We start from the raw sequence: 24,278 nt of genomic DNA, 5'->3' as shown, positions 1-24,278 counted from the left end.
TCTCATTATGAATTCTCTGATGATGACTAAGAGATGAGAAATTAATGAAGGCTTTCCCACATTCAATGCACTTGTAAGAACTTTCTCCTGTGTGAGTTACCTGGTGTCTCAAAAAGCTACTTCTAAGACTAAAAGTTTTCTGACATTCTTTACATTCATAAAGCTTCTCTCCAGTATGTGTTAGCTGATGTAGAATAGGGTGCCTTTTTGTTGAAAGGCCCTTCCCACATTCATCACATTCATATGGCCTTCTCTACAGTATGAATTCTCTCATGTTCAATTAGGAATAAATGTTAGAGAAGACTTTTCCATATTCATTACATTTAAAGTGCTTCTCTTCATTATGAGTTCTTGATGTCTAGTAAGAGATGGGTGGTCAAAGAATTTTTTCCCACATTCTTTACATTCGTGACTTCTCTCCTTAGTGGGACTTTCTGGAAAGTTGACTGATAATTGTTTAAAATTGGTCTTGTGGAAAAGGAATTTATTCAACTCTCTTCTTTAAAATTTCCTTCTGCATCTCTAATCTGTCCTCAGGTATATAAACTCTTGAAGCAGGATGTAGAAGACCCCTTCTTAGTCTTTCCTTAATGTCGCTGAGAATTCTCTTTCAGAAATACTCTTCTTTGGAGCTGATGCCTTGGTTTAGGCCTACTCTTCCAATCTGAAATCAAAGAAAAAATAAATGCAATCTATTCTCTGTGAAGTAAGAAAAGAAAATGCTGTTGGGGGTGGGATACAATACAATGAAACAAAAAAATTTCCACAGATGTGTATGTGTGTGTATACACATACATGTATACTTACGCATTTACACATATCCATATACAAAATATAACACATATGTGTAGTATATATACACACATTTATATTCTATATACTACATGTATGTATGTTATAGACTACAGATATATGTGTATATATGTATCTGTGTGTACATATGTATGTATGCATACATACATATACAAAATTGTGTCTGTGTATACTACATATATACACACACTTTTTACCTCTTAAAATAACCTTGTAATCCAGGAAAAAGCTAACAAGTGGGAGGAAACGAGCAGATGACAGAAATGGAGGGAAGGCTGTTAGGTCACTAAGTAAAGTGATCAGAAAGAAAGGATTACCAGGGTTTTACATTAAGTAGAGGACAATGTGATGAGTAGAAATAGCAAAGTATAAATAAAGAGATGGTATAGGATCTAGGAAAATTATCTTTCAGGGAGTAAGGGTGGGAGAGAGGCACCCCTAAAAGAAGATAGTAATGGTTAAGTGTGTAGTAGCTAGATGTGCTATTTATATCACTTGCCACATATTTAACCTTTACCACTTTCTCTTCTCATTCTTTCCAGAGACTCCCCCCTTCCTTATTTACTGAAAGATTGTGTGGGGGGTATGTGTCCATATGCATATGTGCACATGTTTGTGTATGATGTATGAAAAGGAAAACAGAGAAATCACATTTGAAGGAAAGGAGGCAGACTCTTCTTACCCTCCCCCACCAAAAAATGAAGTAGGAAGAGAGCTTTCCTGCCTGCATCTATGGGTCTTGAGTGTAAAGGAAAACTTTCATCAAATTGTTGTTACATCCAATATATCTCATGTTTAGTTCTTACTCACCTAGAGAGTCTTTTGGCATGTCTTCTTCAGATCTCTGTAGGTTAAATATCCATGGGTCTTTCCCTTGCTCCAATTTGAAGATCACATCAGGTTTAGAAATAGAAAATCCTGTTTGTGGAGAAGGATATGAAACACACTAGTCTCTTCAGGAGACACAAATGTCCAGAAAGTTAGTCCCTAATCCTTTGATATGAACCCACCCTCATACATAGTCATTAGCATTTTACCAGTTGCCAATCTTTCCACTAATACTCAAACTATGGTCTGTCTGTGCCCCTCTAGGAATACTTTTAGCCTTGCAGAGATCATAAGGGGCTTAGAATTTTGCCGTTAAGATAAGGCTGAGCTCTTTTCATCAAAAACTCTCAGAAATTGTATTGATACATGAGGATACCAGAAAACTGTACCCCCTCTTCATATACTCTGATTTTAGCAGAATCCACAGTGGGATGGCATTGCCCAGTGACACTGACAAATATACATTTACTCTTTCCTGTTTCCTTGGATCCAGGACATTCTCTGGGAAGTCAATAGCTAGTGAAAAGTTAGGAATGGAATGTACACAACAAGCTGTAATGATAACGTATTTAACTGGTATCTTGCCAATCTAGCCAAAAGGGTTTTTAAACTGAAAAGGGAAGGGTAAGAGAGAAAAATGTTTATGTATACTTATCAAAGTGTAAAACAGCTATACCCAAGAGGAAAAAAAAATAGAAGTAGAGATGGTCCAGAAATTCACTGGACACAAAATCCAAGAAAAGAGCAAGCAATAAAATCCATAGCACCTCAAATGTCTTTTCAAACATGCATGAAATAAGGATAGCAAGGTGAATAAAGAATCTAATACCCTCTGGCAGTCTGGTAAAGTCTATGGACAGCTTCTCACAATGTCTTTAAATACATAAAATAAAATACAAAGGATTACAAAGGAAACCAATTATACTGAAATGAAGATGTAATTTTTTTCACATCAAGTTAATAAAACCCCCTGATATTTATCCATTGAGGTTATGTGGAGACCAGCTTAAGAACCCCTGAACTGACACAAGAAGGTTCAACTGACCTCATAAATAACCCCAATATTTGGAAGAACAGGAGCCATGACTAGATTATGCCTCTAGAAGTGTATACCTTCTTCAAAGAAGGATAGTTTTAAAAAGAAGTGTGCTTGACTTGGAATAATAGTTTTAAGTTTGATATCTGAATAAAATGAAACACTCGTGGAGGTGATTCAATAGTTAAGAAAAGGACATTTATTTAGTTATAGCAGGGAAAAGATACTGACACACATCAAGGATTCCATGAGTTGATTCATCTCATGAAAACTCCCCTCCCTCTTAATTGCCCATGGTGGTTCACCAGCCAAGCAACAGAGAGCACCTGGTTCTTCTTGTGGCTGTTTTGTACTTGGCAACCAGGAAATTTTGTCCACAGCCTAAGCTGAGCCAATTAAGTCTTTTAAGGAATAAACTAATCTAACTTTAATGGATACAGGTGGTTAGGATATTGCTCCCACCCCAGAGGGGGTATAGAAGTATTGTGTATTAAAAAGAGACATTCATATGATGAAATCCAGGAATTAGAGGTAAGAAGTATAGTAAAAAAAACAATTTCAAAAAGATCAATATAAGTAAAAACATAAGTAAAATATCCTACAAATTACCTAGACCAAAAGTGGAGGTCAATGAGTTCAGGGAAAAGGGAACAAGCCAGAACCAAGGCATAATAGAGTAGTGACAGAGCATGTTAATCATCCAGATGTCTTCTGCAGTCTCTAGCAAAAACAGAGCAGCTAACAATTTCTTGACCTGAATTAATGATAACTTCATCTTCCAAACATAAAAGAACTAACAAAAGAAATGTCTATTCTATATCCTATTCTCAGCAATAAGACATGGAATTAGAGAATGGAATGAAAGTGATAGGAAACATTGAGAGAAATGACCATTTCATATTCAAATTTCTGATAGAGAAAGAGAGGTAAGCCAGGCAGAATGTGACCTATACCCTAGACTTTGGGAGAAGAGATTTCAAAGGGTTCACAGAAAGGAAAGGTAGGCTCCTAAAATTCTATACAGGAAGTCATCTTAGGAAGCTTTCAAGAATTCAGTTTTGAAGACATAAAAACAATTCTGATAAGGAAAAGGGAGAGTGTTTAAGGGGACCAATGTGAATTCATGGAGAATTAATTACCTGCTTAGATTGTTGAAAATAAGCATACAGAAGAAGACATCTGGTAACAGCAGAAGTTAACAGGATAAATAAGAAAGATTAAAAACTGTTAGAATAAGCTAAGGCTGGCAAGGAAAGCTAAAGATAACAAAATTATTTTTTAAAGCTGGGGCAGCAAAGGGCAATAAAGCTGTGCATACCCTTTGACCCAGCAATCCCACCTTTTAGGTCTTTTGCCCAAGAAATCATGGAAGGGGGAAAGGGACCCACATGTACAAAAATATTTATAGCTGCTCTTTACATGGTAGCAAGGAATTGGAAGTTGAGGGGGTGCCATCAATTGGGGAATGGCTGGACAAGTTGTGGTATATGAATACAATGGAATACTATTGTGCTGTAAGAAATGATGAGCAGGAAGAGTTCAGAGAAACCTGGAGGGTCTTACGTGAGCTGATGATGAGTGAGATGAGCAGAACCAGAAGAACATTGTACACAGTATCATCAACATTGAGTGTTGACCTACTGTGATGGACTATATTCTTCTCACCAATGCAATGGTACAGAAGAGTTCCAGGGAACTCATGATAGAAGAGGATCTCCAAATCCAAGAAAAAAAAAAGAAAGAAAGAACTGTGGAGTATAGATGCTGATTGAACCATATTATTTCTTTTGTTTTGGGTGCTGTTGGTTTTTTTTTCTTTCTATTTTGAGGTTTTGCATCACTGCTCTGATTCTTTCTCTTGTAACAGGATTAATGCAGAAATAGGATTAATGTTATTATGTGTATATATATATATGTGTGTGTGTATATATATATATATATATGTATATGTATATGTATAGAGATATATAGATATAAACCTATATCAGATTACCTGCTGTCTAGGGAGGGGAAGGGAGGGGTGGGAGGGAGAAAAATCTGAAATTGTAAAGCATGTATAAACAAAAGTTGAGAACTATCTTTACATGTAATGGAAAAAAATAAAATAACCTCATACATTAAAAAAAAAAAAAAGCTGGGGCAGGTTAGGTGGCACAGTGGATAGAGCACCAGCCCTGGAGTCAGGAGAACCTGAATTCAAATCCGAACAAGTCACTTAACCCTCATTGCCTGCAAAAAAAGAAAAAACAAAACAAAAGCTACACTGGGAAAAGAGGATCAAAGGAGTAAATAGGACCATTGTATGGGAAAAGATAGGATAATGATAACAGATGATGGAGAGAAGGCGGAGCTGCTCAACTATATTTTATTTTTTGTTTCTGTATTCTCTGACAAGGAGAAAACATCTTTGTACAGGAAGAAATAAAACAAAAATCACTAATAAGGAGGTGAAGTTGAGAAGGATGAGAAGGGCTGTAGTGAGAGCTACCCTGATGAGTTCAAATCATTGGACCTATATCCACTACATCCTAGGGTATTCAAAAAACTGGTAGATGGGATTACTGAGACACTCACTGATTTTTGAAATATAATGTAGAAAGGAATGCCACAAGACTTCCAAAAAAGGAAAGAGACTGAAGTATGCAAACTATAGGTCAATGAACTTAATCTTGACTCTTGGGAAAATTCTAGACAGAATTATAAAAACAACAGTTAGTGAACATCAAAAACAGGTCATGCCAGACCAACTTCATTTATTTTTTGACAGGGTTACTATTTTGCTAGATTGGAGAATACTGTAGATATAGTTTATCTAAACTTTAGCAAAATACTTGATAGAGTCTTACTACATACTTGTAGACAAGATAAAGAGATGTGGATAACCTTGTCTTATTTTATGTAAAAGGCAGTACAGTTAGGATAATTCAAAATTGGCTAAATAGCCAAACCCAAAGGATTTGAAATCAGCCTGGAAGATTGTCTCTAGCGGATTGCCCTGGGGAACCTGTGTTTGGTTTCAGACTATTTAATCTTTCTCAATGACCTGGAGCATAAATGGTATATTTATCAAATTTGCTAACAACACAAAGTTAGTAAGAATAGCTAACTCACTATAACAAGATCAAAAACATTTTGATAAGTGGAACATTAGGTTGCATCTAAAAAGATGAATTTAATGAGAGTCAGTGTAAAATCTTGCATATACATTCAAAAAATTAATTTCACAAGTATAAGATGATGAAGTAGGGTTAGACTGTGGTTTGTATGAAAAAGATCTGTGGTTGTAATGCACTGCAAGCTCAGTACTGAATCGATAGTATGACTAATAGAGCAGACAACACAACAATTGTGATCTTAGGCTTCCTTAAAAAAGAGATGGTATCTTTTTATTTCTATTAGAAGGGATGACTCTCTGGTTGGAGGAAGGTAGGTATTGGGAAATGCAGGTGATATAAAACCAAAATATGTCAATAAATTTTTTTAAAAGGCAGTGTCCAATCCATATCAATTCCATTGTTTATGTACTAATATTCTGCACCAGGTACTGTGTTAGGTCCTGTGGCTACAAAGACAAAAATAAAACAAAACTCTACCCACAAGAATTTTATACTTCACTGCACTGGGGAGGTTTTAATCCTGCTTTCCTCTAATCTGGTCAAATCACATCTGAAGAATTATGTTAAAAAAAATAAAAGAATTATGTTCACTTCTGGGCACCGCATTTTAGGAGGGACATTGATAAGTTGGAGTGCATCCAGAAGAGAGTGAGTGAGGGCTTTGAGATCACTCCATATAGGCACCAAGTGAAGAAACTCAGGATATTTTACCTAAAGAAGAGAAGACTCAGAGAGGGCTGTGATAGTTGTCTTCAAGTAACTGAAGGGCTGTAATGTGGAAAAATGATTAGATTTGTTGTGTTTGGCCCCAGGGGGCAGAACTAGAAGTAATGGGTAGAAACTGCAGAGAAACATATTAGGCTAGCTGTGAGGAAGAACTTCCAATTATAATTACCATGTGACTCTCCCTGGTATCTCTCTCTTGCCTTTAGTTACCACTTCTAAATCCATGGGCTCCATCTGGCAGCTCTGCATCCTATTCTTACTCCTGATGCATTCAGACCTCTTAAGGTCCTCATCCTCTCCAGGACCCCACCCTTCACCTGGTCCTGATCACCTTCACAGTTACACATCTATAATGTTGTTTTAAAGCAGTTCCTACAGGTATCCGTTACATGACTATCCTTAAGACACACAGTCACAGTGAGACAGCAATAAATCCAATCCCAACCCTGCATCCACTACTCTTTAGCAAAGAGGAGAATTTGCTTAATTTAAGACAGGTCCTGAATCACAGGGAGAAGCCATCCTTACCCAGTGAGATGAGGTTTCTATAGTTCTCCAGCATCACGTCCCTGTAGAGGTCCCTCTGAGCAGGAGTCAGTTGTCCCCATTCCTCCTGGGTGAAGTTTACAGCCACATCCTTGAATGTCACTGATTCCTGAAACAAACATATTCTTGCTCACCCATAAAACCTTTCCTACCTAATGGGAAAGTGTGGAAATAAGAACATTTGGAGGGATTGATGGGATGGATAGAGTGATTCTAATAATTTTAAGGCATCTGAGTATATGGAATGTGAAAGGAGGTACAAGCATGTGACACGTCAAAGAAAGGTCTCTTAGTTCCACATCACCATGCCTATAGAATAGGTACCCACTGAAGAAAAGCACAACAGTAAAGGGTATTTCTTATGATAGCCTGCATCTACTGGGATGGGCCCAGTTTCTTATGATGAAGAACTGGATTTCTCATCTCTGATGGGGAAATAGCTGAACAGAGACACTCAGGTTCTATGATGAGGAAAAGAATGTTCTAGCAAGTGAGAAGACATCTCAGGGAAGAGTAAGGAAGGTAAATTCACCTGGTACTTGGCTGTCAGGAACAAGGTGGCCATTGCTTCCAAGTCTGTACAACCTGCTTAGAGAGGAGGCTCCGTCTCAAGAACATGGACTGGGGAAAGAGAAAGACAATATGAGGGAGACGAGCGATATTCGGAAACTCCCAGAGCTGCCGAGTTAAAAGTCTCTAAACCCCATCTTTAATCCCTTCCAAAGAGGAAGTCAGAAGGAGCATGGACAGAGCAGCTCCTCTCCTTCCAAGGATCAGAAGAGAGGACCTCAGGCACTGCTCCCCAGGATCTTCACTCTATCTCTCCTTTAACATACTGCGAGAAACAAATGACTGACTGTTTCTGAGTCAGGAATCCTGGTTTGAATAAACGGCTCAACCACATTTATGATCTGGAACATAACATTCTCTCTGTTCCTCCTTATTTGCTTTCTCCTCTGATTAAGCCACCTCATATACTAGACAAGATCTCTTATCTCCATGTCACGACTTTTATAGTACTGGTCCCCACTGAGAAAGAGTGTCTTAGCAGGGAACATTCAATGCAATGTTTATATATGTATTCTGTGAAGTAGGGAAGAATTCATGCCCCTCTTTCTTTAAAAGAGGCTTATAGATAGAAGACAGTATCACAGAGACATCCTGGATAACCAAATTGTAGATTTAGAGCTGGGAGTGGCTCCAGAAACCATTTTATCCAGCTCTTCATTTTACATATGAGGAAGAATGAGGTCCAAAGGTAAAGTGATTTCCCTGCCCAGTGTTAAAAAAAACAACAAGTGCTAAGTAGTAGACACAGAACATGAGTTCAGGTCCTCTGACTTCCTGTACTTTCCCCTCTAAACCCTGTATAAAGCCAGGAATAAAGAGACTTGAATGATTTTTCTGGCTCTGCTATTCACTTAGCCTCTAACCTGCTACCTATCTCAGTACTTTATGTGACTAATAACTTTAATAATAATGATAATGACAAGCATTTGTTAAGGTCCTCCTAGGTGACAGGCACTGTCTCAAGCATTTTACATTCTCTCATTTTATCCTCACAACAACCCTGGAAATTAGGTGCTATTATCATTGTACCCATTTTACAGAAGAAGAGACTGAGGCCAACAGAGGTGAAGTGACCTGCCCACAGTTACAAAGCTAGTAAGTATCTGAGGCCAGATCTGAACTAGGGTCTTCCTGACTCTGATTCCAGGGTTCTATCTACTGCACCACTTAGCTACTTCATTAATATAAAGTAATGAGAATGAGTCCACAGATCACTCATGAAAAGTGACTTCATTACTTTTTTTTTTTTTAAGTGAGGCAATTGGGGTTAAGTGACTTGCCCAGGGTCACACAGCTAGTAAGTGTTAAGTGTCTGAGCCCGGATTTGAACTCAGGTACTCCTGACTCCAGGGCCGGTGCTCCATCCACTGCACCATCTAGCTGCCCCCCCTACTTCATTACTTCTTAATAAAATACCTCACCAAGTTTATGTTAGGGACATTGGAGAAAGCATGTGAAATATTAAGTGTCAGACATGCAAGGAATTCTTATTACATCATTCCAATTCTCAAAAACATTGATTTAAGACTGCAATCACATTTTAGACCTCTAGGTTCCCAGAATAATGTTTTTAAGTGCATAAAATCCATTGATAAACAAAGAAAACCAATTATTTTGAAACACAATTATAAAAATATTTTTTAAAACAGTTCATGGAGCCCAGGTTAAGCACATAATGTGCTCTAGAGGGACCTCCTTGGACATGTTTTTGAGAGTGTAGGGAATAAGTGAGTAGTGCTCTTTTTTTTTTTTAATTTTGTTGAGGCAATTGGGGTTAAGTGACTTGCCCAGGGTCACACAGCTAGTAAGTATTGAGTGTCTGAGGCTGGATTTGAACTCAGGTTCTCCTGAATCCAAGGCCAGTGCTCTATTCACCGCGCCACCTAGCTGCCCTGAGTAGTGCTCTTAATTCAAATGGCCAATAGAAGCTACTCTCCTCTAATCACTGCTTCCAAATGTGTGTGGTTACATATAGTCAAATTGAAAGAGGGTAGGGTGAACTAGAAGACCTATTATAATAGCCTTATGCTGCAGCCTCAAATATGCTCAATTAATGAACCAATGAGCAGCCCTGACAGCCAGCCAGTCAACAATCATTTATTATGCACCTACTATGTGTCAGGTACACAGGAGGTACCTAGGTGGCTCAATGGATACAGCACTGGGCCTGAAGTCAGGAAGACCTGAATTCAAATCTGGCTTCACACACTTACTAGCTGTGTGACACTGAACAAGTCACTTAACCTCTGTTTGCCTTAATCCATTAGAGAATGAAATGGCAAACAACTCCAGTATCTTTGCCAAGAAAACCTCATGGATAGTATGGTCCGACAGGGTCACAAAGTCATGACTGAACAACAATATGTGTTGGCACTAAGCACTATGAATAAAAAGAATGGAAAAAACTCACCCCTGCTCTCTGACATCAGATCAAAGTCTACTTCTCCTTAATTTTCAATTTGGTTTTTTTTTTTTTCATTCTCTTTTGTCTGCAAGCATCTGGGTCAGTTTCTCCAATCAATGTGGGTCATTGCATCCTCATTGTTCTCAGGATGCTATGTTCCTACCTAAGTCCCTAACAGAATGGTCAGGCACTGTACTAACAGAGAGTAATAGGACCTGCCTGTTCTGTGAAAACCTTAGGCTTCAGTTTAAGATCAGAGCTTCTCAAGTATCTGTTAAGGCATTGCTCAGTCCTGGTATTTAAACTATGTCAGAGTGTAATGGGTATATCTAGATTGGATTCAGGATCCAATAGATAGATTTCTTCTTCTCAGCAGCCAAATACATCTCTGGAGAGTCAAGATTTCAGGTTCAAGGGCACAGCTAAGAGGCAGACTCAATTCAGGGTTTTATTGTTTTTTAAATTCTGGGTCATGGTAGAGATGATAGGAATGGTTAATAGCAGAAGGGAAAAGCCTATAGAAACACACATATTAAAACTCTTGGGGAGAAGATAATCATGTTGAGATGTTGTTGGAGAAGGTTGGGAGCGGATAGTATCCAGAGGTAAAGAAGTTACTTTTAAAAATTACTTTTTCCTCTGATACAGAAGGGAAAAGTATAGTCAGTAAATGTGGGATCACTGAGATAAAAATGTAAGTCTATAATAAACTCATAATACTTCATCGTCTCAGGAGGTGGGGGGAGGCATAATCTACTTGGCATAAAGTCAACTCTCTTGAACCATAGGCAGCATCACTGTAGGTTCTGGTAAGATCTTCTATTGTTGGACTATGGTATGAGAGACATGCATCAGCTGTTCCTCTATCATTTTCAGTTCCTGAGTATGTCTCTTATCATATGTCTCCTCTCCATGACTGTGATCCTACACTCTCTCCTTCATTATGCAGTTTATTCATTCTGCTTAAACTAGTAGCAGACATCCCCTTGTGTTTCTTTTTACTTCCCTGTGTCCTTTCATGCCTCATGAAGTAAGAAGAAGAAAACAGTTAAGCAGAGGTATAAATACCCTCTAATATAATATAACTGATGTGTAAAGCCCTTTCAAGAATATTTTTCCCCTATTCTTCAGTTTTCTTGACAGCTAGATCTTTTATTTCAATAGAAGTCATGGTCTATGCTTCTCTTATGGATACTTTAGAATCTAGCTTCTTAAACTGTTGGTCATGGCCCATATGGGGTCAAGTAACTGAATGTAGGGGTCATGAAAAATTTGGCAACTATAAAAGATTATTTTATATACCTATGTACCCAGGATCAGGCAAAACTTTCTCAGGCAAAAAGGAGTCACAAGTGGAAAAAGTTTAAGAAACCTTGCTTTAAAATATTAAAATTACATTCCATTGTTTTTATAACAACCATCTCAGGCCCACCTAACATCTGATACTACCTTCCTTAAAAGATACCCCTGGGGCAGCTAGGTGGCACAGTGGGTAGAGCACTGACCCTGGATTCAGGAGGACCTTAGTTCAAATCCAGCCTCAGACACTTGACACTTCCTAGCTGTGTGACCCTGGGCAAATCACTTAACCCCAATTGCCTCACCCCCCCCCAAAAAAAAGATACCCTTGTCCCTTTCTAGCCAAGCATTTTTTTTTTGAGATATTTTATTTTTTCCGTTACATGTAAAGATAGTTCTCAACTTTTGTTTATACATGCTTTACACTTTCAGATTTTTCTCCCTCCCTCCCTCCCCTCCCTCCCCCCTCCCCTAGACAGCAGGTAATCTGATATAGGTTATATCTATATATATATCTATACATATACATATAGATATATATATACACACACATATATATACACATAATAACATTAATCCTATTTCTGCATTAATCCTGTTACAAGAGAAAGAATCAGAGCAGTGATGCAAAACCTCAAAATAGAAAAAAAAAAAAACAACAGCACCCAAAACAAAAGAAATAATATGGTTCAATCAGCATCTATACTCCACAGTTCTTTCTTTCTTTTTTTTTTCTTGGATTTGGAGATCCTCTTCTATCATGAGTTCCCTGGAACTCTTCTGTACCATTGCATTGGTGAGAAGAATATAGTCCATCACAGTAGGTCAACACTCAATGTTGATGATACTGTGTACAATGTTCTTCTGGTTCTGCTCATCTCACTCATCATCAGCTCACGTAAGACCCTCCAGGTTTCTCTGAACTCTTCCTGCTCATCATTTCTTACAGCACAATAGTATTCCATTGTATTCATATACCACAACTTGTCCAGCCATTCCCCAATTGATGGGCACCCCCTCAACTTCCAATTCCTTGCTACCACGTAAAGAGCAGCTATAAATATTTTTGTACATGTGGGTCCCTTTCCCCCTTCCATGATTTCTTTGGGCAAAAGACCTAAAAGTGGGATTGCTGGGTCAAAGGGTATGCACAGCTTTATCGCCCTTTGGGCATAATTCCAAATTGCTCTCCAGAATGGTTGGATCAGCTCACAGCTCCACCAACAATGCATTAGTGTTCCAATTTTCCCACAGCCTCTCCAACATTTATTATCTTCCTTTTTTGTCATTTTAGCCAATCTGATAGGTGTCAGGTGGTACCTCAGAGTTGTTTTAATTTGCATCTCTCTAATCATTAGAGATTTAGAGCATTTTTTCATATGGGAATAGATAGCTTTGGTTTCTTCATCAGAAAACTGCCTGTTCATATCCTTTGACCATTTCTCAATTGGGGAATGACTTGGATTCTTATAAATTTGATTTAATTCCCTATATATTTTAGAGATGAGGCCTTTATCAGAAGCACTGGCCTCAAAAATTGTTTCCCAGCTTAGCCAAGCATTTTAAAGATATTGTACTGAATATGTGGCATTTTAAGGTTTTTTTTTTAGGGTAATTTAAACAATGTTTGATTTTGAGTTTACAGAATTACTTTGGAATTCAACCAAAAATATAATTCAACTGAATATGAGATCCAGAGACTAAATACTAACTGTACTCTGACTCTTTAGTTTTAGCCTCCTTTTACTGCCAAAACCCTTCAGTGGGTGGATTATATTTTATCTCTACTTCCTCATTGCTTATTTCTTCCCTAATCCTGAGTAATCTGATTCCACCCAATGTTTCCTTTAATTCTTTTTTTTTTTTCCGGGGCAATGGGGGTTAAGTGACTTGCCCAGGGTCACACAGCTAGTAAGTGTCAAGTATCTGAGGCTAGATTTGGACTCAGGTCCTCCTGAACCCAGAGCCGGTGCTTTATCCACTGTGCCACCTAGCCGCTCCCTCCTTTAATTCTTAAAATATGAGCAGATAATCATGCTCTATGAGCAACAGCCTATAAAGAATGTGCATGTTTGCTGCAGTTAATGTATAAGCTCCTTGAAACCACCAGATCACCCCTCTTACTTATCTTTATAATTCCCCTAACCCCTAACAAAATAACTAACACAGAAGCAATGAAAATTTACAGCAATTAAACAGATACATATTTAATGAAAATCTGGCTTATATAAGACTAGTTGAAGAAAGGACTTGAACTCAATAAAAAAAGAAAGGAAATCATGTAGGGACTTAGAGAGGATGGGGTGGAATGGACTAGGTTTGAGAGATTGGAGGGGTCTGAGATTTAATTTGGAGAGGAGAAATTTGGCAAAATTTAGGGACGATGAGGAAAATTTGAAAGAACACTATTGTGCCAAGAACAAGGAAGCAGCCCACCAGTCTGGCAGGAAAGGTCTGTCTTACCTGAGTGGGTGGGAAGTGAGGTCCAGGAGCAAAAGGAACAGCAGCTTCTGAGCTCACAGCAGGGGGCCTGAAGCAGGGCTCTGAGCCTGGGGCAATCCACCAATCACTTGCAAACCAGCAGCTCCCTGGGCAGGTGAGCAGTCTAGGCAGCATAGCAAGGACCCTCACCAGGCACTCCAAAGCTAGTACATACCATCAGGGAGGTTTTGACCCCACGGCAGACCAGTAGTGAAGCCCCGCCCAAGACTGGTCAACAGCAAGTTCCTGCCCCTGCCACCTCCCAGCAAAGAGACTGTTTCCAGGGCAAACCAACATCAGGGTGCTCCAACCCTCAGCAAATCACATCAAAATTACCCTTCCAGGTTTCAGGGCCTGCTAGCAGACTGACAGGTTACCATAGCAACACAGCAGCAGAACCCCCCCCCCCCCACACACACACACACACTTGAGCAGACCAACAAGATCACTCCTCCAGGGCCAGCCATCAGAGACTTTTGTTAACTTTAGCTGAGTTGCAAAAGCAAGTGGCTAAGCCCTGAAGCCCATCAAAAACCACCAGTAAGACCCAGAGCCTAAGCACAAAAATATGGGACAGTTTAGGAATAGAGCCCAACTTGAATAAAAACATCAACACACCAAAAAAAAAAAAGCTAAAATGAGCCAAAAAAAAAAAAAAAAAGCTTGACTATTGACAGTTACTATGGTGACAGGGAAAATCAAGGCATAAACATAGAGGACAATAGTGAAGCTTCAAAGAAAAATGCAAATTAGTCTCAGGCCAAAAAAGAATTCCTGAAAGAGCTTAAAAAAGACTTTAAAAAAGAAACTAGAGGCGGGGCAGCTAGGTGGCACAGTGGATAAAGCACCGGCCCTGGATTCAGCAGGACCTGAGTTCAAATCTGGATTCAGACACTTGACATTTACTAGCTGTGTGACCCTGGGCAAGTCACTTAACCCTCATTGCCCTGCCCCCCCCCAAAAGAAATTAGAGAAGTAGAAGAAAAATTGGGGAAAGTAATGAAAATAATACAAGAGAACCATGAAAAAGAAATAGAAAAATTTATTGAGGAAATAACTCCCTAAAAAACAAATTTAGCCAAATGGAAAAAGAAATACAAAAGGTCACTAAAGAAAATAATTCTTTAAAGATTAGAATTGAACAAATGGAAACTAATGACTCTATGAGACACTAAGATACAATAAAACAAAAGTAAAAAAGTAAAAAAATAGAAGAAAATGTGAAATTTCTCACTGGAAAAATAATTGACTGACCTAGAAAATAAGCAGATATCAGAATGGATTAAAAACCAAAATCCTACAATATGTTGATTACTAGAAACACATTTAAAGCAGAGAGATACACATAATGTACATGTAAGGGGCTATAATAGAATCTATTATTCTTCAGCTGAAGCAAGGAAAGCAGGGGTAATAATCATGATTTCAGACAAAGGAAAAGCAAAAATAGATCTATTTAAAAGAGATAAAGAAGGAAACTATATCTTGCTGAAAGATTCCACAGACAATGAAGTCATGTAAATACTTAATATATATGCACCAAATGGTATAGCATCTAAATTTCTGAAGAAGAAATTGAATGAGTTACAGAAATAGATAATAAAACTATCCTAGTAGGGGACCTTAACCTTCCCCTCTCAGAACTGGATAAATCTAACCAAAAAATAAACAAGAAGTTAAGGAAATAAGTAAAATTCTTGAAAAGTTAGATATGATAGATCTCTGGAGAAAACTGAATGGGAACAGAAAGGAATATACCTTTTTCTCAGCAGTACGTGGGAACTATATGAAAACTGACCATGTATTAGGGCATAAAAACCTTACAACCAGATGCAGAAAAGCAGAAACAGTAAACACATCCTTTTCAGATCATAATGCAATAAAAATTACATTCAATAATGGACAATTGAAAGATTAAAAGTCAATTGGAAATTAAATAATCTGATTCTAAAAAACAAGTGGGTCAAACAAAAAATCATAGAAACAATCAATGATTTCATTAAAGAAAATGACAATGATGAGACAACATATCAAAATTTATGGGATGCAGCCAAAGCACTACTTAGGTGAAAATTTATATCCCTAACCACTTACATCAATAAAACAGAAAAAGCAGAACAATGAATTGGGCATGCAACTGAAAAAAACAATAATAGCGATAAAACATTAGTTAATTTGATCAAAAAAAGGAAAGAAGAAAACCAAATTGCAGACCAATCTCACTAATGAAAACTGATTCAAAAATTTTAAATAAAATGCTAGCAAAAAGATTATAGCAATATATCACAAGGATCATACACTATGACCAGGTAGGATTTATACCAAGAATGCAGGGCTGGTTCAATATTAGGAAAACTGTTGGCATAATTGACCATATCAATAAAAAAAGCAACAGAAATCATATGATTATCTCAATAGATGCAGAAAAGACCTTTGACAAAACACAGCACACATTCCTATTAAAAACACTAGAGAACATAGGAATAAAAGGAGCCTACCTTAAAATGTTAAGTACTATTTATCTAAAACCGTCAGCAAGCATTATCTGTAATGGGGATAAGCTAAAAGCCTTCCCAATACAATCAGGGGTGAAGTAAGGATGCCCATTATCACCTCTATTATTTACTATTGTACTAGAAATGTTAGCTATAGCAATAAGAGAAGAAAAAGAAATTAAAGGGATTAGAATAGGTAATGAGGAAACAAAACAAAACTCTTTGCAGATGTTTTACTTAGAAAATCCTAGAGAATCAACAAAAAAGCTACTTGAAATTATTAACAACTTTAGCAAAGTTGCAGGATACAAAATAAACCCACAAAAATCATCAGCATTTCTATATATTACCAATAAAGTCCAGCAACAACAGATAGAAAGAGAAATTCCATTTAAAATAACAGTGGCCCAGGGCAGCTAGGTGGAGCAGTGGAAAAAGCACCTGCCCTGGATTCAGGAGGACCTAAATTCAAATCCAGCCTTAGACACTTGACAATAGCTGTGTAACTCTGGGCAAGTCACTTAACCCTCATTAGCCCCCCACACACACACACACACATATACACGAAATCCTGGGGCAGCTAGGTGGTGCATTGGATAAAGTACCGACACTAGATTCAGGAGGACCTGAGTTCAAATATGACCTCAGACACTTGACACTTACTAGCTGTGTGACCTGGACAAGTCACTTAACCCCAATAGCCTCACCAAAAAAATAAAATGAAATAACTGTGGCCAATATAAAATACTTGAGAATCTATCTGCCAAGACAAACACAGCAACTATATAACCAGAACTACAAAACACTTTTCACAGAAATGAAGTCAGATCTAAACAATTGGAAAAATATTAATTGCTCATGGGTAGGCAGAGCCAATATAATAAAAATTACAATCCTACCTATGTTAATTTATTTATTTAGTGTTAAACCAATCAAACTATTAAACAATATTTTATAGAGCTAGAAAAAATAATAAAATTCATCTGGAAAAAACAAAAGTTCAAGGATATCATGGGAATCAATAAAAAATACAAAAGAAGGTGATCTAGTAGTATTGTTTTATAAAGCAGTAATTATCAAAACAATGTGGTACTGGCTAAGAAATAGAGAGATGGATCAGTGGAATAGAATAAATAGAAATTACGCTATAATAAACAACTATAGTAATCTAGTATATGATAAACCAAAAGGTCCAAGTTTTTGGAACAAAAACTCATTATTTGACAAAAACTGCTGGGAAAAGTGGAAAACAGTATGGTAGAAACTAGACCAACATCTCACACCATATACTAAATTAAGGTCAAAATGGGTAAGTGATTTATACTTTTTGTTTTGTTTTGTTTTTGTTTTTTTAGTGAGGCAATTGGGGTTAAGTGACTTGCCCAGGGTCACACAGCTAGTAGGTGCCAAGTGTCTGAGGCTGGATTTGAACTCAGGTCCTCCTGATTCCAGGGCCAGTGCTCTATCCACTGTACCACTTAGTTGCCCCATGATTTATACATAAAGGATGATACCATAAGCAAATTTAGAGAATATGGAATCATCTATCTGTCAGATTTATGGGCAGAAGAAGAATTTAGGACCAAAGAAGATCTAGAGAGTAAAACAAAAGGTAAAATATATTGTTTTGATTATATAAAATTAAAAAGTTTTTGCACAAACAAAACTAATGTAACCAAGATTACAAGGGAAGCAGAAAACTGGAAAAGAATTTTTGAAAAAAATATCTCTGATAAAGTCCTATATTTCTCAAATATATAGAGAACTCAGTCACATTTATAAAAATACAAGTCATTCCCCAGTTGATAAATGGTCAAAGGATATGAACAGGCAGTTTTCAGACAAAGAAATCAAAGCTATCTATAATCATATGAGGGGCAGCTAGGTGGCTAAATATATATATATATATATATATATATATATATATATAAATCATCTGAAAAAATGTTCTAAATCAGTACTGATCAGAGAAATGCAAATTAAAACAACTCTTAAGTATTACCTCACACCTATCAGACTGACAAATATAACAAAAACAGAATATATTGGATGTTGGAGGGGATGTGGGAAAGCTGGAATGCCAATCCACTGTTGGTGGAGTTGTGAAAAGATCCAACTATTCTGGAGAACAATTTGGAACTATGCCCAAAGGGCTATAGAACTGTGCATACCCTTTGATCCAGCAATACCACTGCTAGGTTTATATCCCAAAGACATCCCCCCAAAAAGAAAAAGATCTATTTGTACAAAAATATTTATAGCAGCTCTTTTTGTGGTAGCTAAGAATAGAAATCAAAGGAATGTCTATCAATTGGGAAATAGTTAAACAAGCTGTGGTATATGATGGTGATGGAATATTATTGTGCTATAAGAAATAACAAGCAGGATGATTTCAGAAAGGCCTGGAAAGACATGCATGAAATGATATATAGTGAAGTGAGCAGAACTAAGAGAACATTGTGCACAGAGACAGCAGTATTGTTTGATGAAGAACCGTGAATGACTTGACTATTCTCAACAATACAATGATCCAAGACAATCCCAAAGGACCACTGAAGAAACATACTATCCACATCCAAAGAAAGACCTGATGTTGATGGAACAGGCTGACGCATGTAATTTTTCACTTTTTTCTTTTAATTAAGTTTTCTTGAACAAACTGAAAAATATGGTCATGTTTTACATAATCATACTATAACCCATATCTGATTGCTTGTTGCCAAAGGGAGGAGGTAGGGGAGGGAGGGAAGGAGGGATAAGAATTGGAACCCCAAACTATAAATAAAAAATTTAAAAATAGTTATTATCCCCATTTTACAGATGAGTAAACTGAGGGAGACAGAGGTTAAGGGACTTGCCCAGGGTCACCCAGACTGCTTTTGAACTCTAGTGAACCTTCCTTATTCCTGGCCCAGATCTCTCTCCACAGCGCCCCCTAGATAAAGGTCTAAATGAATGCCTCATCACACTCCAGGTTTTTAGGGAGTGGAGTTCTGAGGTACAGGAGGGACAGCTTATCCTTGTCAGGGTAATGGAAAATGGAAGAGTGCTGCAGAGAGGGAAAAATGAAGGGAAAATTGCACTTAAATTAGAGCTTACAAAGAGGCTCTGCTGAAGAAGAGAACTCTGAGGAAGACGCTGTTTGTTCTTTCAAGAAAGATATAGTGAAGTCATGGGAGCAATCAAGTGAGAGATTATCTAGTGAAAAACATAGGAAGAAGAGTGGTAGTACTTGGTAATTCCCTAATCAGAGGTACCAGGACAGTTTTTTAGCATCTTGATTACAAGCGTGATGTCTATCGTCTTCCTGGGGCATGTGCCAAAACATAACAGAAAACCTCCCAAGATTTATCAAGACAGACACCAACTACCCATTTCTTGGGATACGTGTGGGTACAAATGACAATTTGAGAAGGAACATAAAAAGTATGGCAAAAAAAGGCCAACAATTATGAAGTTCTGGGCAAGAAACTGAATACCATAACGTCACAGGCTGTGTTTTCATTACTGTTACTGAATAAGTCAAGGGATGAAGAAGAGAGAAAAACTGGAAAGTGATGGCTAAGAAGGTGGTATCTGAGAAAGTGATTTGGATTTCTAGATCATGGCCTGTCATACAGGTTAACAGATTCCTGGCCAGAGATGGAGCACACCTAACAATGGAAGTAAGAATGTATTTGCCAAGTGTCTTACAAATATAATGGGCAGTTAGGTGGCACAGTAGATGGAGCACCAGCCCTGAAGTTGGGAGGACCTGAATTAAAATATGACCCTGGACAAATCACTTAACCCCAATTGCCTTAAAACAACCAGGACCATCTCCAGTCATCTGGTTGTATATCTTGACACTGGACTCAGATGGTTCTGGAGGAAAAAGTAAGGTTTTCAACCTTGCACTGTCCTCCCTCACTTAAATCCAATTCATTGCAAGTTATGACATCACCTAGATATCACGGTCCTCTTTGAGAATGAAGGACAATAAAGAACTTAAAACTTAAAAAGGATTGGGAGATGAGAAGACTGCCTAGACATATCCTCCAAGTTAGATATTCTAAAGAGTAGCCACAAAGAAGGAAGACTAACAGAAAAGACACCCAGAAATTCACTAGAGACCAAAATCCAGGAAAAGAGTCAGTAGTAAAATCTATGGCAGATAAGGAAACTTAGACCTCAGAATCACCAAGACTCGGTGCAATAAAACCCATGAATGAATTATGGTTCTGGATTGTTATACTTTATTCAAAATAAACAGGATCGGCGGGGGGGGGGGGATGGAAAGAATAACAGTACTACATATTAATAAGGTGTAGTTATATAAGAAAATCCAGGAATGGGGAGGGGAGAGGATGAACTGGATGTGGGTGGAGAGGGAAGATGGTTAGCTTTTTAAATCCATATGATCTATCTATTCCACCTTCTTCAATTGTCACTACTGTTGTAACCCATTTCACATCCTTAGATTACATCAATGTTCCCTAAATATTTTACCTCTTGTTTTATACCATTTATTTGATCCTCGTATTACCCTTATAAAGTTGGTCCACTGAGGAAAAGGAAGCTCAGAGATTTTAAGTGTGTTGTTCCAGGTCAGACTGCTACAAAATGGCAGATAAGATAGAGACCTCAGTGCTCTTACCATTACAACACCAGCCTCCTACCTCTGTCTTCATCCAGCAAACATTCTCCATGCTTTTTAACATTGATGACCATTCATGTTACTCTTTAACTTTATAATTCCTTGATCTTAGACTTACCACTTCCATTCTATATCAATTGTAGGAGAGAAGAGTATGTTTCCAAAAATGATGTTTTATAAAAACTGAAGAAACTGAAAGATTTAGAGAAAACATAATTGCTATCTTCAATAGCAATGGGCTGATGGGCTTTCATGTTAAAGAAGATATAAATTTGTTTTGCATGGCCCATGGGGACAGAAAGAGGAACAACAGATGGAAGTTTCAGAGATACAGATTTAGCTTGTTTCTCTTTTTAAAAATAAATTTGGGGGGCAGCTAGGTGGCACAGTGGATAGAGCACCAGCCCTGGAGTCAGGAGGACCTGAGTTCAAATCCGGCTTCAGACATTTGACACTAGCTGTGTGACCCTTGGCAAGTCACTTAACCCCATTTGCCTCACCAAAAAAAAAAATGTCTTTGTCTTTTATTTTAACATGTAAGAAAATAATGGGCTTTTGCCAATGACCAAAGGCCCCAGATTGATTTGGACTGATTGGAATGACTGAGAGTGATTGACTTCCCTGATTAACCCACTTGAAGTTAATTCAATTGAAGCCACACCTGCCTGACTCTGAAGAGGGTATTGTTCTCAGCTCAGCTCAACAGGGGACTACCCTCAAGTCCAGTGAACCAATGGATTTGGGTGATGCTAGCCAATTAGCTTGAAGCAGTGTGTAAGGACTGCCTCTTGGGGACACAGGAAGAGTTTCCTGTTTGTTGCTCAAACAGGCAGGTGGTAGGTTTAGTTGAGGACACTAGGTTAGATAGGTCTTTTCTTAACTTTCTTACCCAGGTGTTCTCTTTTTCACTAATAAATGCTTAATGCCAAAACTTGGTACTAAACCCTAACTAGTTTTCCCTACACTTTGGGACATTCAATTTTAAATGTCATAAACATCAGCTACATTTCCCATTGTATCCCTGTCTACTCCCTCTCAGAAAGCCATCCCTTATAATAGAAACATTAAAAAGTGGAATAAAGGGGGCAGCTAGGTGGCTCAGTGGATAAAGCAATGGCCCTGGATTCAGAAGGACCTGAGTTCAAATCTGCCCTCAGGCACTTGACACTCACCAGCTGTGTGACCCTGGGCAAGTTGCTTAACCCTCATTGCCCTGGAAAAAAAAAAGTGGAAGAAAAAATTTAGCAAAAACTAACCAGCATAGGAAAAAGTCTGACATAATAAGCACAGTTCCTCCTCACTATTCCACATCTACAAAGAAGCAGGGGGGAGTATCTCGTAGTTTTTCTTTGATGAGAAGGGTGCTCATTGTAATTTCATTTCAGTTGTTTTGTTGTTGTTTCCATTTATCTTGTTGTCATAGTGTAAATTCATTTTCTAGTTCTGTTTACTTCACTTTGCAGATTTCCTTAATCAGAGAACAACCCAAAAGTAAGAATGGGTTGTCTGGAAAATAGCTTGTACTCCCTTAGAGGTCACTAAGTGGTATAGTGGATAGAGAGTTGGACCTAGAGTCACAGTTCACTCCCAGCCTGAGACACTTCCTAGCTTCTAACTCTTGTTTAGTTATTTAACCTCTGTCTGACTAACTTTCCTCAAATTTAAACTGGGGAGAATGATAGCATCTACTTCCCTGGGTCATTGTGAGATAAAATGAGAAAATATTTGTAAAATGTTTTCTTTGCAAACCTTAAAATGCTATATAAATGTTAGCCCTAATAATAGTTATTATATGACACACTGACCAAATTTATGAAAGGGACAAACTTTAAAGGGCTATGTGAACAAATACTAGCTATCATTATCATCATCTCTCGAGCTTTTCATGCAATGGTTAGATAACCACTTACTGAGATGACAGAGAAAAGATTCCTATCCAGGTATAACTTGAAACAGAAGGAAAATGGGTGGACCTTACAGGGAAGTAAATTTTGGCTCAATATAGAGAGAAAACTTTCCAACAATTGGAACTTTTCCAAATTGAGGAGATACTTAAGTTGATGTTGCTTGGCCAGAAATGTTATAAAAAAATATTCACGCTTCATGTTCGTACTCCATTAGATAAACTCCAATGAAGGAAGGTCGCTTCCAGTGCTATGAATCCCCTGATCCACTAACAACCAACCAGCCTCCAATCGGGGTGGCCACCACTTCAGCCTCCTGCCTCATCAGAAAAGCTCATGATGAGTCTGAACTGACCTCGATGTTTATCCGATTTCTCTGCCTCCAACCAAGCTTTTGCGAAGGTACTTTATGTTCCTCTTGCACCCTCCCCACATCGGCTATGAACCCTCCTCCCCTTCTCTCTCCCCTCCCCTCCTCTTCCCCCTCCTCCTCTCCTCCTTCTCCCACTCCCCTTCCCTCTCCTTCCCTTCCCCTCCTCGGTTTTCTTTCCTTCCCCTCCCCTTTTCCTCTCCCCTCCCCGTACTCCCCCCACCATTTACTTCTCCTCTTTCCCTCTCCTCCCCCCTCCCCTCTCTTACCTTCTCCTTCTCCCCTCCGCTCCCCTCTCTTATCTCCCTCCTTCCCCGTCTCTCTGCTCCCTTCCACCAAGCCGTTACCGCTCTCCTCCCCACTCTTTCCTACTAACAGGGGCTAGGGCACAGCTGTCATAGGAGGACAGGGCTTTTGTTTCGGAAAGGGGGGGAGGGGCGGGATTCTGCATCCTATGAGGCAGGCACTGCACTAGGTGTCTGAGCATCTGGGTGCGAATCTTGCTATGCCACTGACAGCTGTATGACCCTGGGCAAATCACATCTCCTCTCTGGGTCTCGGTTTCTCCATCTGTCGATTGTGGTTCCTCCGAGACACCGCCCCCACCTCCTCCAGCACCTGCCCACCGGCAGACCCTGTTTTACACACAGACACAGACGCACACCCTGGCTTTTTACCTCCGACCAAGGCCAGCCCAGAGATGCAAACTCTGGGTCCAAGCCGGAGCTACGCCTGCGCACACGTTCCCCGAAGGATGAGTCCCAAATTTCTTCCCGCAGCTTCCGGGCCACACTGGAGAGCAGCTGGCCAGGCTCGAGAGGAATTCTGGGAAATGAGGCGGTGCTGGAGTCTGCGTGGCTGCTCCATGCTGGCCCCAGATTGCACCTGCCCCACGGCCGGGGGCGGGGCTCGGAGTGTCACCTTACCCCTCTCCCCAGGGCCTCCCCTGTCATTTTAGAGAAGGAAACTGAGGCCCAGGAAGGAGAAGCACCTTGTGCAAGATCCCGCGAGGACGCTCTGGAGGCGGAAAAGCTTGGCTGTTGTCACTGACGAC

The 24,278-nt window shown here is 38.8% G+C and overlaps 1 protein-coding gene across 1 annotated transcript; it reads right to left on the bottom strand.

The window, feature by feature from the left end:
* Positions 1–532: 532 nt before the first annotated feature.
* Positions 533–24,022, bottom strand: LOC122742907 (zinc finger protein 90-like). Its single transcript, XM_043987499.1, has 5 exons — positions 23,902–24,022; positions 7,598–7,686; positions 7,048–7,174; positions 1,624–1,731; positions 533–664 (listed from the first exon to the last, which is right to left on the bottom strand). The coding sequence occupies exons 2-5, from the start codon at positions 7,628–7,630 to the stop codon at positions 588–590; spliced, it is 345 nt and encodes a 114-aa protein (XP_043843434.1). The 5' UTR covers positions 7,631–7,686; positions 23,902–24,022; the 3' UTR covers positions 533–587.
* Positions 24,023–24,278: the final 256 nt, after the last annotated feature.

Source organism: Dromiciops gliroides, chromosome 2 (genome assembly GCF_019393635.1).
Source record: "Dromiciops gliroides isolate mDroGli1 chromosome 2, mDroGli1.pri, whole genome shotgun sequence".
Taxonomy (NCBI): domain Eukaryota; kingdom Metazoa; phylum Chordata; class Mammalia; order Microbiotheria; family Microbiotheriidae; genus Dromiciops; species Dromiciops gliroides.
The sequence above is the reverse complement of the archived record's forward strand: the minus strand, read 5'-3'. Positions and strand labels throughout refer to the sequence as shown.